The sequence below is a fragment of the Thamnophis sirtalis genome, unplaced genomic scaffold, assembly GCF_051295495.1.
Source record: "Thamnophis sirtalis isolate CommonGarterSnake01/CBP01778 unplaced genomic scaffold, rThaSir2_p1.2 scaffold_43, whole genome shotgun sequence".
Taxonomy (NCBI): domain Eukaryota; kingdom Metazoa; phylum Chordata; class Lepidosauria; order Squamata; family Natricidae; genus Thamnophis; species Thamnophis sirtalis.
In genome coordinates, this window is record NW_028261423.1 from 49,770 (window position 1) to 62,500 (window position 12,731).

Sequence of the window (12,731 nt, forward strand, 5' to 3'; positions counted from 1 at the left end):
CAGTCAGTCAGTCTGTGTCCATCCGTCCATCTATTATCTATTAATATCTATCATCTGTGTGTGTGTGTGTGTGTGTGTGTGTGTGTGTGTTTCTATCTGTCCGTCTGTCTAATCTATTATCTATTAATATCTCTCTCCCTCTCTCTCTGTATATCTACCGGTATCTGTTTGTCTGTCTGTCCGTCTAATCATTATCTATCTATCTATCTATCTATCTATCTATCTATCTACCTACCTATCTATCATCTATCGATCTATTATATCTATCTATCTATCTATCTATCATCTATCTATCTATTATATCTATCTATATCTATTTATCATCTATCTATTATATCTATCTATCATCTATCTATCTATCTATCATCTATTATATCTATCTATCTATCTATCTATCTATCTATCATCTATCTATCTATCTATCTATCTATCTATCTATCATCTATCAATCATCTATTGGCCCAAAGTCACCCAGCTGCCTTTCATGCCTAAGGAGGGACTAGAACTCTCTGTCTCCTGGTGATTGGTCCAAAGTCACCCAGATGGCTTTCATGCCTAAGGCGGGACTAGAACTCTCCATCTCCTGGTGATTGGCCCAAAGTCACCCAGATGGCTTTCATGCCTAAGGCAGGACTAGAACTCTCCATCTCCTGGTGATTGGCCCAAAGTCACCCAGCCAGATTTCATGCCTAAGGAGGGACTAGAACTCTCTGTCTCCTGGTGATTGGTCCAAAGTCACCCAGCCAGATTTCATGCCTAAGGCAGGACTAGAACTCTCCGTCTCCTGGTGATTGGCCCAAAGTCACCCAGTTGGCTTTCATGCCTAAGGCAGGACTAGAACTCTCCGTCTCCTGGTGATTGGCCCAAAGTCACCCAACTGGCTTTCATGACTAAAATGGGACTAGAACTCCCTATCTCCTAGAGAGTAGCTTCAGGAGCTGGTTTTCACAGCTAAGAATGAATACATTACTGAATTCTGCTCCAGGCAACCCTGGTAGGAAAATATACAAGAAACTGATAAGTTTAAAAAGAGGGTTAGCCAGATCCATGGGGGAGGAAAGGACGGCCGTACTATCCAGGATAAATAGACCAGCATTTATCCTGGATAAGTATAAGAACTCTTGCCGTGGGCAGTAGGTTGGACTAGAAGACCTCTAAGGTCCCTTCCATGCCTACCACTCTGTGTCTAGGTTTAAAATTCTGTCTGTTGGGGGCCAGCAAAAAAAAAAAAAAAAAAAAAAACTAGACTCAAGAGGAACTCACTGCGTCGTCTTTCGAACTTGGGCCTAAGAAGGGGAGACCACTCAGAGATCTCACGGAATTTTGACAGCACCGATGACGTTTTTCTTCATGCCGGCACTGCGGTGGGGGCCAACCGAGCGGGGGCTCCCACTTCCTTGTTTGAAAAGAGAAACTTTTATTTTCCATTTCCATTTATTTTCCATTTGGCTTCTACCACCAATTTCCCTCTGGTCCTTCGATAGAAAGCTGGGCATTTTCACCCAAAAACTGTATTTCCCCCCCCTGAATCCAGGATGGACTGCATTATTTCCCCCCACCCTCAGCAGAAGGAAGAAACGCCAGGGGGGGGGGAGAGGTCTTGGTCCTGAGGTCCAGATGTCCTGCAGAGCCCGGTGGGCAGGAAAATCAGCTGAGGCTCTCCAGGCTGGTCTTAATCCTTTCCATCTCGTGAAGGAAGCTGTAAAACTGGGGCAGGGTCAACTCTGGAAGGAGAAGGAGTGGAACAGTCAGGATTAGCTAGTAAAGTTTGTCTGAAATGGTCAAGGGTCTCCTGCCTAAGGAGGGGGTTGGACTAGAAGACCTCCAAGGTCCCTTCCAACTCTGTTCTGTTCTATTTTCTCTTCTCTTCTTTTTTCTATTCTATTCTACTCTTATCCTCTTTTCTATTCTATTCTCTATTCTATTTTCTCTTCTATTTTCTCTCTTCTCTTCTCTCTATTCTACTCTATTCCTATTCCTATTCCTATTCTATTTTTCTATTCTTTTCTTTTCTATTCTATCCTATCCTATCCTCTTTTTTATTCTATTCTCTATTTTATTTTCTCTTCTATTTTCTCTCTTCTCTTCTCTTCTCTCTATTCTACTCTATTCCTATTCCTATTCTATTTTTCTATTCTATTTCTCTTTTTTCTATTCTTTTCTATCCTATCCTATCCCCTTTTCTATTCTATTCTGTATTCTATTTTCTCTTCTATTTTCTCTCTTCTCTCTATTCTACCCTATTCCTATTCCTATTCTATTTTTCTATTCTATTTCTCTTTTTTCTATTCTATTCTATCCTCTTTTCTATTCTATTCTGTATTCTATTTTCTCTTCTATTTTCTCTCTTCTCTCTATTCTACCCTATTCCTATTCCTATTCCTATTCTATTTTTCTATTCTTTTATTTTCTTTTCTATTCTATCCTATCCTCTTTTTTATTCTATTCTCTATTCTATTCTCTCTTCTATTTTCTCTCTTCTCTTCTCTCCTCTCTATTCTACTCTATTCCTATTCCTATTCTATTTTTCTATTCTATTTTTCTATTCTATCCTATCCTATCCTCTTTTCTATTCTATTCTCTGTTCTATTTTCTCTTCTATTTTCTCTCTTCTCTCTCTTCTACTCTATTCCTATTCCTATTCTATTTTTCTATTCTATTTTTCTATTCTATTCTATCCTACCCTTCTCTATTGTAATTTCCAGGTGTTTTTTTTAATTAGATGTTTAAATCCCGTTTTCTTTTTTCTTTTCTTTTAACTCAAGGCAGCAAACATACCTAATGTTCTTTCCTCTTTCCCCCCATCACAACAACCCTGTGAGGTGGACTGAGCTGAGAGAGAGGGGCTCCTTCCCCCCCCCCCCAGGAGGCCTTCGTGCCTAAGGCGGGACTAGAACTCTCCGTCTCCTGGTGATATCGGCCCAAAGATGGCTTTTGCAACCTAAGGCAGAACTAGAACTGGTGATTGGTCCAAGGTCGCCCAGCCAGCTTTCCTGCCCAAGGAATGCCTGACACTCGAGTTATTTATTAAAAAATAGTAACGAAGGTGGGGTACAAATAAACAAACCAATAAAATGAAACCGAAACAATAAGAACTTGAAAAGTATTAAAAGCATTCGACATTAAGAGTTAAAACATGTAGTTAGCAGAGGTGTTAATGTGTACTTAATTTTCTTTGTATATTTCCTGTTGATTAGAGCCAAGAGCCAAGGTGGCGCAGTGGTTAAATGCAGCACTGCAGGCTACTGCTAGATCAGCAGGTCAGCGGTTCAAATCTCACCGGCTCAAGGTTGACTCAGCCTTCCATCCTTCTGAGGTGGGTAAAATGAGGACCCAGATTGTTGGGGACAATATCCTGACTCTCTGTAAACCGCTTAGAGAGGCCTGAAAGGCCTATGAAGCGGTATATAAGTCTACTGCTATTGCTATTATTCCTAGCAGAAAGATTTCGGGTTTGTATTTTATCTGTTCTGTAATTTCTTGCACCCATTTCCAAATTTTTGTCCAATATTTTTGTGTTTCCGGGCAGGTCCACCACATGTGATAAAAAGTCCCTTGTACTTTTTTACACTTCCAAAAGGTCGACTTCATGTCCGAGTACATTTTAGCCAATCTTGTTGGTGGTAAATGCCAACGATAAAATTTTCTTTAAGTGCTGCTGATCGTGTTAGTTTATAATTTGTGCTCCAAATTCTTTCCCAATCCACTAGATCCATGTTGTAACCAAAGTTTTTAGCCCACGCTCTCATGCAACCTTTAACTAGCCCAATGCTGGAAACAAAATAATACCCCCTTGGACGAATTAGTGATTAAAAAAAACTTTGGATTGTGGAGAGATGGACAAATTCACACTGAAATTAAAAGAGAAAGAAGAGTCGGAATATTATGAAACTTGGAACAATTGGTGCAAATGGCTGCAAAACAAGAATAAAATTAATTAAGCCAAAAAACAATATATAAATATATATAGAACTGTGTATAAAGGTGTGTAAGTATAGAAGCAAAATATTATATACATGTACAGGTATGATGACATAACAATGTTGATGTAATGACTGTAAGGTGTTGCAGAAGGGAAAAAAATAATTTAAAAAATCTGCTAAAAGAAAAAAGAGTTAAAACGTGGCTTCCCACCACAGCTGTCAACAAACACAACTCTCATAACCCACCACGACCACAACTGCGCCCAACATTTTGGCTGCTAAGCAAGACCCTTGTTCAAAAAAATCACGCCCCATTTTACGACATTCTTCGCCACGGTCGTTACACGAATCCATACCGCTGTTAGAGCCAAGGTGGCGCAGTGGTTAAATGCAGCACTGCAGGCTACTGCTAGATCAGCAGGTCAGCGGTTCAAATCTCACCAGCTCAGGGTTGACTCAGCCTTCCATCCTTCCGAGGTGGGTAAAATGAGGACCCAGATTGTTGGGGGCAATATGCTGACTCTCTGTAAACCGCTTAGAGAGGCCTGAAAGGCCTATGAAGCGGTATATAAGTCTACTGCTATTGCTATTGCTATTGCTATTGTTAAGTGAATCCCACGGCCGTTAAGCGAATCAAGCTTCCCCACTGAACCTTTGCATGTCAGCTGAGAAGTTGACGAATGGTGTTGATCACGAAACCCCCCCGGGACACTGCAACCGTCATAAGTTCATGCCAGTTGCCAAGCCTCTGGATTTCGATCACGTGACCACGGGGAATGACGCGACGTTCACAAGTCACTTTTTCCCCCAGTTCTTTTGTAACTACGGACGGTTGCAACTCAAGAACATCTGCAATTTCTGCAGCTGGCTTGGCTCTCCTCCAAGGCCTCCCTCCCTTCCCTCGTAGAGTTTCCCCATAGAGAAGGCTGGCTTACTCACCTAGGTATACGGGCTCCAGCCGGCTGCCTTTCCTGACCACCAGTTTCAGCTACAAGGAGATAAAAAGTTGTGAAAAGTTGGGTGAGTTACAGCAAAGGAGGCAGATGTTGTTGTGGCCGCAGAGTGGGACAGTGAGGAGGTTGGGGAGGAACCTGGGCCAGTCCTGGGGGCCGAGGAAAGCTGAGGCGAGGGCTCTGCGTCGGAGGCAGAGAGGGAGATAGACAGCAGTGAGGCAGAGGAACAGCTGGAGCCTGTTCCCAGTGTGCGCATGCGCAGAGCTGCCGGAAGACAAGAACAACTCAGTAATCAGGGTCGGCTTGGGAGTAAAGCCACACCGTGGAGGTGATTGGCCCCTCCCATAGGAAACAAAAGAGGAGCGAATGGGGAGGGGGCTTCTGCAGGAAACAATTCGTTCCTTCAGTCGTTTCAAGAGTGGAAAGTTCTGTTTGTGACTCCAAGAGACTCTGTGCCAAGTTTTGCTTTGCCCTGCATTTGGGAAACTAGTTTTCTGGCATTGCTCCAAGCGAGATAAGGTTCGTGTGGATAAAGATTCCTCGGAAAGACTGTTTGCCAAGCCTGGCTGACTGTGAATGAACGGGATTCACAGTCGTGTCAATGAAAGGGGATTTTGCCGGGACCCAGACTCTGCTTCATGCTTTCTAAGGAAGCCTTGGGTCAGAACAGATGTTAGAAACCAAAAGGCAACTCCTGGGATCCGTCACCTGGAAACACTTAGAAGATACAGCAGGTGAAATTCCAAGATTCTCAGATTGCAGAATCGGAACAGAGCTGGAAGGGGCCTTGGTGGTCTTCTAGTCCTGTCCCCTGCTCTAGCAGAAGACCCTCTACCATTTCAGACAAATGTCTGTCCAACCTCTTCTTAAAATCCTCCAGTGATGAAGAACCCACAACTTCTAGTGGGAAGCTGTTCCACTGGCTCATTCTCCTCACTGCTAGGGAAGTTTCCACTCAATTCCAGATTGATTCTCTCCTTGGTTAGTTTCCATCCCTTGTTTCTTGTCTTGCCTTCTGGTGCTTTGGACAATAGGTTGACCCCCAAATCTTCTTTGGGGCAGCCCCTCAAATATTGGAAGACAGCCATCATGCCCCGCCCGGCCCTTCTTTCCTCTAGACGAAGTTTATTCTGCATTTGCCAACATATCGGGAAGGGAAGTTTGAATAATTGTGCATTTTGGGGGGAAAACGTGGGAAGAAAATAGCTTGTAGATAGTCCTCGACTTACGACCACAATCTGAGCCCCAAACATCTGTTGCTAGGTGAGACGGCGGTTAAGTCACCTTTGCACCATTTTACAGCGCTTCTTGCCACCGTCGTTGTGTGAATCTCTTGGCTTGTCGGAAGCTCGCAAAAGCTGAATCACCTGACGCTGCAACCGTCATAAGTCCACGCCAGTTGCCAAGCCTTTGAATTTTGATCACATGACCACAGGGCCACTGCAACGATCGTAAGTGTGAAAAAAAGGACATTGGCTACTTTTTTCAGGTCCGCTGTAACTTTGAACAACCACGATAAAAAATAGTTGTAAGTCGAGAACTACCTGTATATAAGGGGGAAATCACACGACCCCGGGACCCGACAACCCCGTCATAAATACGAGTCAGTTGCCAAGCATCTAAACTTTGATGGCGTGACCCTGGGAATGCTACAACAGTCATAAATGTGAAAAACGGCCACGCGTTCCTTTTCTGACCATCTTTAAAGCACTCCATGGTAGTGGATCTGGGTACTTGAGAGACCGCCTTCTGCCGATTACCTCCCTAAATCGACCAATTAGATCGCACAGACTGGGCCTCCTCCGAATCCCATCTGCCAGTCAATGTCGACTGGCGACCACGCGGAGGAGGGCCTTTTCTGTTGCTGCCCCGACCCTGTGGAACGAGCTCCCCATGGAGATCCGCACCCTCACCACTATCCAGACCTTCCGCGCAGCCCTCAAGATCTGGCTCTCCCAGCAGGCCTGGGGATAGGTTCCTAATTACCCGCCCGAGTGTTTGATTGTTGAATGAAAGTTGGGTTTTTTTACTATTTTTTTGTTGTTCACATATTGTTTGTTTTGACCTTGCACTTCCCCTTCCTTGTGGTTGTAAGCCGCCCTGAGTCCCCTCAGGGAAAAGGGCGGCATATAAATCTCAATAAATACCTAAATACCTAAAAAATTCTCCTTGAACATTGGGCACTATTTAATAAAATTAAGTTCTGTGGGGAAAAGAGTAAAAGGTTCTACATTTAGGCAAGAAGAACGAAATGCACAGGGACAGTATAGGTGGTACCTTGCTCAATATTAGCAACTGTGAAAGGGATCTTGGAGTCCTAGTGGACAATCACTTAAATAGGAGCCAGCCGTGTGCAGCAGCTGCCAAAAAAGCCAACACAGTTCTAGGCTGCATCAACAGAGGGAGAGAATCAAGATCACGTGAAGTCTTAATACCACTTTATAAGGCCTTAGTAAGGCCACACTTGGAATATTTGCATTCAGTTTTGGTCGCCACGATGTAGAAAAGATGTGGAGACTCTGGAAAGAGTGAAGAGAAGAGCAAGAAAGAGGATTAGGGGACTGGAGGCTAAAACATATGAAGAACGGTTGCAGGAACTGGGTATGTCTAGTTTAATGAGAAGAAGGACTAGGGGAGACATGATGGCAGTCTTCCAATATCTCAGGGGTTGCCCCAAAGAAGAGGGAGTCAAACTATTCTCCAAGGCACCTGAGGGTAGAACAAGAAGCAATGGGTGGAAACTAATCAAGGAGAGAAGCAGCTTAGAACTGAGGAGAAATTTCCTGACAGTGAGAACAATTAACCAGTGGAACAGAAGTTGCCTCCAGAAGTTCTGAATGCCCCAACACTGGAAGTCTTTAAGAAGATGTTGGATAGCCATTTGTCTGAAGCGGTGCAGGGTTTCCTGCCTAGGCAGGGGGTTGGACTAGAAGACCTCCAAGGCCCCTTCCAACTGTTATTCTATTCTTTTTTCAGTGCCGTTGTATCTTCGGGCACTAAACTAACTGTTGTAACTCAAAGACTACCTGCATGTCTTCTCCCCAGCCCCCCACCCCCAGGCCTATGCCAGTTTTTGACTCTCCCCCCCCTCACCTGTTTCCACCTGTCCCCCCCCCCAAATCCATCTTACCTGCAGGAAAATGCTTCCTACTTTCTCCATCTCACTGCTTCCAGCCGTCACTATTGGAGAGAGAAACCAGCATCAAAAAGTTTTTTACGAAGGAATTGGCAAAGGCAACCTTGCTGCCCCCCCAGCCCAGAACTCACCTCCAAATTTCCACTCCATGTCTATCAGTTGGTTAACCATCAGCGTCTGCCCCACGGCCAGGCGCGAGAGGGCAGGAGAATTTTTCTCCCACTGGGAGGGAGGCAAAAAGACAAGAGTGGAATAAGGGAATTTCCCTGCAGCTGAGTAATAGCCGGACCTAATTTGGCATTTTTGTTTTTATTTGAATTTATTAACCATTATGGTGTCCTTGCAATTGCAGGCACAATTGTGGCGCAGAAAAGAATAACAAAGAGTTGGGAGGTACCTTGGAGGTCTTCTAGTCCAGCCCCCTGCTCAAGCAGGAAACCCTATACTATTTCAGACAAACAGCCGTTCAATCTTTTCTTAAAAGCTTCCAGTGATTCACAACCTCTGGAGAGAAACTGTTCCACTGATTAATTGTTCTCACTGTCAGGAAATTCCTCCTCAGTTCTAAGTTGCTTCTCTCCTTGATTAGTTTCCACCCATTGCTTCTTGTTCTGCCCTCAGGTGCCTTGGAGAACAGCTTGACTCCCTCTTCTTTGTGGCAGCCTCTGAGATATTGGAAGACTCCCATCATGTCTCCCCTGGTCCTTCTTTTCATTAAACTAGACATACCCAGTTCCTGCAACCGTTCTTCATATGTTTTAGCCTCCAGTCCCCTAATCCTCTTTGTTGCTCTTCTCTGCACTCTTTCTAGAGTCTCCGCATCTTTTCTACATCGTGGTGACTTTCCACTGTAAACTGTGTTCCCATAATGCATTAAGATGGTTTACAGCACTTAGCTACAGTTTGAAGAGTTAAGTCAATTGGTCTGATTGAATCAAACCCAAAATTAAGTTGCAAAATAACCATAATGATCGTTCACACGATGACCCCACAGACTTGTATGATTTTTAGCCTTAGAATAATGTTCCTCAACCTCAGCAACTTTTAAGAAGGGTGGACGTCCAGTCCCATAATTTCCTAGAAAGCATGCTTTAAGTTGGATGGACTTCAATTCACAAAATTCTCCAGCCAGTATATTTTTTAAGATGGTCGAACTTCAATTTTCAGAATTCCCCAGCCAGCAGGCTTGAAGATGGGGGTGGACCTCAACTCCCAGAATTCCCCAGCCAGGATGCTTTAAGAGGGGTGGACTTCAACTCCCAGAATTCTCCAGCTGACATGCTTTAAGATGGGTGGACTTCAACTCCCAGAATTCCCCAGCCAGCAGACTTGAAGATGGGTGGACCTCAACTCCCAGAATTCCCCAGCCAGCATGCTTTAAGATAGATGGACTTCAACTCCCAGAATTCTCCAGCTAACAAGCTTTAAGAGGGGAAGGGGACTTCAACTCCCAGAATTCCCTAGAAAGCATGCTTCAAGTTGGATGGGCTTCAATTCCATTCTCCGGACAGCATGCTTTAAAAGGAGTGGACCAGTTGGAAGTCTATTCTTCTTAAAGTTGTCAAAAGTTGAGAAACATGGCCTTAGAAAGCTACCTAAGAATTTCCCAGGGAGAAGCAACATTTACAGATACTCCTTGCAGTGAGAAAAATAGGGGGAAAAATAACGTCGCAGGTTTGGAAAAGAGACTTGCTGAAATTTTGGGGATGGTTGTTTAAAATGCCAAAGTCCTTCCTGGCCCATGGAGGAAAAGTGCTTACCTGTTCTTCAAAATACCTGGCCTTTTCCTCACTCAGCCCTGCAGGGGAAATCGGAGATGGTCAAACCGGAGGAGTGAAGCTAGTGTCCCCCCCCACCCCCCCACCCCAAGAGAATGAAATGGGGCCCCGAGCAGAGGGACCTACCCAGGGTGATAAGATCTGCTCGGACTTGTTCTGCAGACAGGCTCCTCTTCAAGGCACCTGGAATAAACATTGTGTAAAAAAAAGGGAGCCCAATTTTGACAAACACACAAGGGAAAAAGATAAGGCAGGGGCTCACCTCTGCCACCACAGAGCTAATTTTTATGGGAGAACGAGAAGCCAAAGCTAACTTGGCCCATTGGGGATGCTTGCAATTCACCCCAAATTTGATGCTTTTTAAAGTTTTATTTTCTTTCTAATTTTTTTTTAATTTGAAGCTTATTTTGCTTCATTTCTATTTTGTTTCGTTATTTGAAGTTTCTTTTCTTTCTGTTTTCTTTTATTTGATTACTTTATTTCTATTTTATTTGAGGTTTTTATTTGATTTTATTTGCTATTATTTGATTTCTATTTTTTTTATTTAAGACGTTTACATGCTGTAGCTACCCATCTTTCCAAGAACAGATTTATTTTATATTTTATCCCTATTTCTTTACATCCTCTATAATCGTTTCATTGCACACTATATTTTGTTTCATTGCTGTTTTTAAATTTTATTACATCTCTTTTAATTTTTATTTTATTTCAAACGTTTATATAATGGTCTTATCTTTCAAACAATTCTGAGTAAGTTCCAATTAAGGATGAAAGGACGTAAAATCATATTAAAACTATAGAACTAAATCAATTAAAACAAAACTAAATTCGGGCCAATCGGGATGCTTGTAGTCCACTCCAAACCTGGCTTATTTTACTTTACTTTGCTTTATTTTTTATTTTATTATTTGTTTTATTTATTTATGTGTTATGTTACTTTAGCTTACAGTAATTAACAATACCCCAATAAGGAACTACCAACTCAGAGAAACAAGCTAACAATAAACCATAGGCTAATCAAGGAACATTTCCATCAACATTGACAGCAAAAGCCATTTGTATATAAACAGAGCAAACCCTCCTTCTAACACTGATGATATTCCCTAGTGGGGACATGAAACGTCTATAAGAAAACAATTCAGAGAGCACCAAGGAATGCACAGTTGGGGGGGGGGAGAACTGGAGATGCGCACGAGTTGTGCTCTGTGACTTGGAAAAACCACCCTGAATTCATATATTTCAATTTTAGCTTTTTAAACGCTTTAACTTTGATTTTTGATTTTGCCTTGTCAAAACCATATTTGTAAACTCTATTCATAACTGTGCTTTTAGTACAAGTTTATATTACTTTATGATGTGGTTTTTAAACTGCCCAGTTGGTTAAGAGTTGATGGGCAGTGTAGAAGATAGGTAGGTAGGTAGATAGGTAGGTAGGTAGGTAGGTAGGTAGGTAGGTAGGTAGGTAGGTAGAGATGGAGAGATGGATGGAGAGATAAATAAAGATATAGATGATAGGTAGATGATAGATAGATAGATAGATAGATAGATAGATAGATAGATAGATAGATAGATAGATAGATAGATAGATAGATAGATAGATAGAAAGAAAGAAAGAAAGATAGATAGATTAGATAGGCAGGCAGACAGGCAGACAGATAAATAGACAGATAAACAGGCAGATAGATAGATGGATGGACAGATAGATAGACAGATACATAGATAAAAATATAGATGATAGGCAGATGATAGATAGATAGGATAGTTAGATAGACAGACAGACAAACACATGGGCAAGATACATAGATAAAGATATAGATGGATAGATAGATGGATAGATGGATGGACAATTAAATAGATGCACACACACAAACACACACACATATAGATAGAGAGAGAGAGACACACACACACAGACAGAGAGAGATAGAGACAGAGAGAGACAGACGGATAGATGGATGGAGAGATAAATAGACATATAAATAAAGATATAGATGATAGGTAGATGATAGATAGATAGATAGATAGATAGATAGATAGATAGATAGATAGATAGACAGACAGACAGACAGACAGACAGACAGACAGACAGACAAATAGATACATAAAGATATAAATGGTAGAGATAATAGATAGATGGATAGATAGATGGATGGACAGTTAGATAGATAGATGGAGGGAGGGAGAGAGAGAGGAAAGAGAGAGGGAGGGAGGGAGGGAGGGAGGGAGGGAGGGAGGGAGGGAGGGAGATCTCCTGGGGATTGGCCCAAAGTCACCCAGCCAACATTCGTGCCTAAAGCAGGACTAGAACTCACCGTCTCCTGGTGATTGGTCCAAAGTCACCTCACCAGCTTTCATGCCCCGGGAGGCACTAGAACTCCCCGTCTCTGGATTTCTAGCCTGGTGCCTTCGCCCCCCAAGACCAAACTGGGCTCCCAGAGGGGTTCTCCGCCCCACCCCAGAGACCTACCACAGACCTGGAGGGGGGGGGGATCTGCCCCACACTCACCACTGGGCACCAACAAGAGGCTTTTGACGATACTCTTCAACGGGCCGAGGCTGATTTTGTTCCCCGCGGCAAAGTCGGAGAGGTGAGCCATGAAGCTCTCCACCTGCCAGGCAGAAGAAAAAAACCCGTGTTGCCCCAATTTGTAATTTTAATAGATTTGTATGCTGTTCAATCCCGAAGGACTCCGCCCCAAGTTCCCCACTTGCTGTCAAGAGTTTGTTGCAGCAATCAAATCCAGAAAGCACCCACAGGAGAACCGATTCAGCAGGATTCATTAACTGGCTGCTCTGTTGCTACGCCTGTTCATTGGCTGACCTTGTTACGATGCCCTATTCCGGTCCATGAATATTCTGACCTGCCCCTCAGACAGGGTCCGCAACTTGGGAGTCCTCCTGGATCCACAGCTGACTTTCGAACATCACTTGTCAGCTGTGA

The 12,731-nt window shown here is 43.2% G+C and overlaps 1 protein-coding gene across 1 annotated transcript in view; it reads right to left on the reverse strand.

Annotated features, from left to right (window-relative positions):
• Positions 1–1,415: 1,415 nt before the first annotated feature.
• COMMD7 (COMM domain containing 7) overlaps positions 1,416–12,731 on the reverse strand; it is a 17,101-nt gene continuing 5,785 nt past the window's right edge. The window contains exons 3-9 of the mRNA XM_087703175.1: positions 12,297–12,399; positions 9,917–9,973; positions 9,773–9,810; positions 8,144–8,234; positions 8,007–8,056; positions 4,863–4,911; positions 1,416–1,724 (exon numbers count right to left, since the gene is read on the reverse strand). Coding sequence (XP_087559301.1) covers positions 1,648–1,724; positions 4,863–4,911; positions 8,007–8,056; positions 8,144–8,234; positions 9,773–9,810; positions 9,917–9,973; positions 12,297–12,399 — 465 coding nt within the window. The 3' untranslated portion in view covers positions 1,416–1,647. The remainder of the gene's footprint in view (positions 1,725–4,862; positions 4,912–8,006; positions 8,057–8,143; positions 8,235–9,772; positions 9,811–9,916; positions 9,974–12,296; positions 12,400–12,731) is intronic.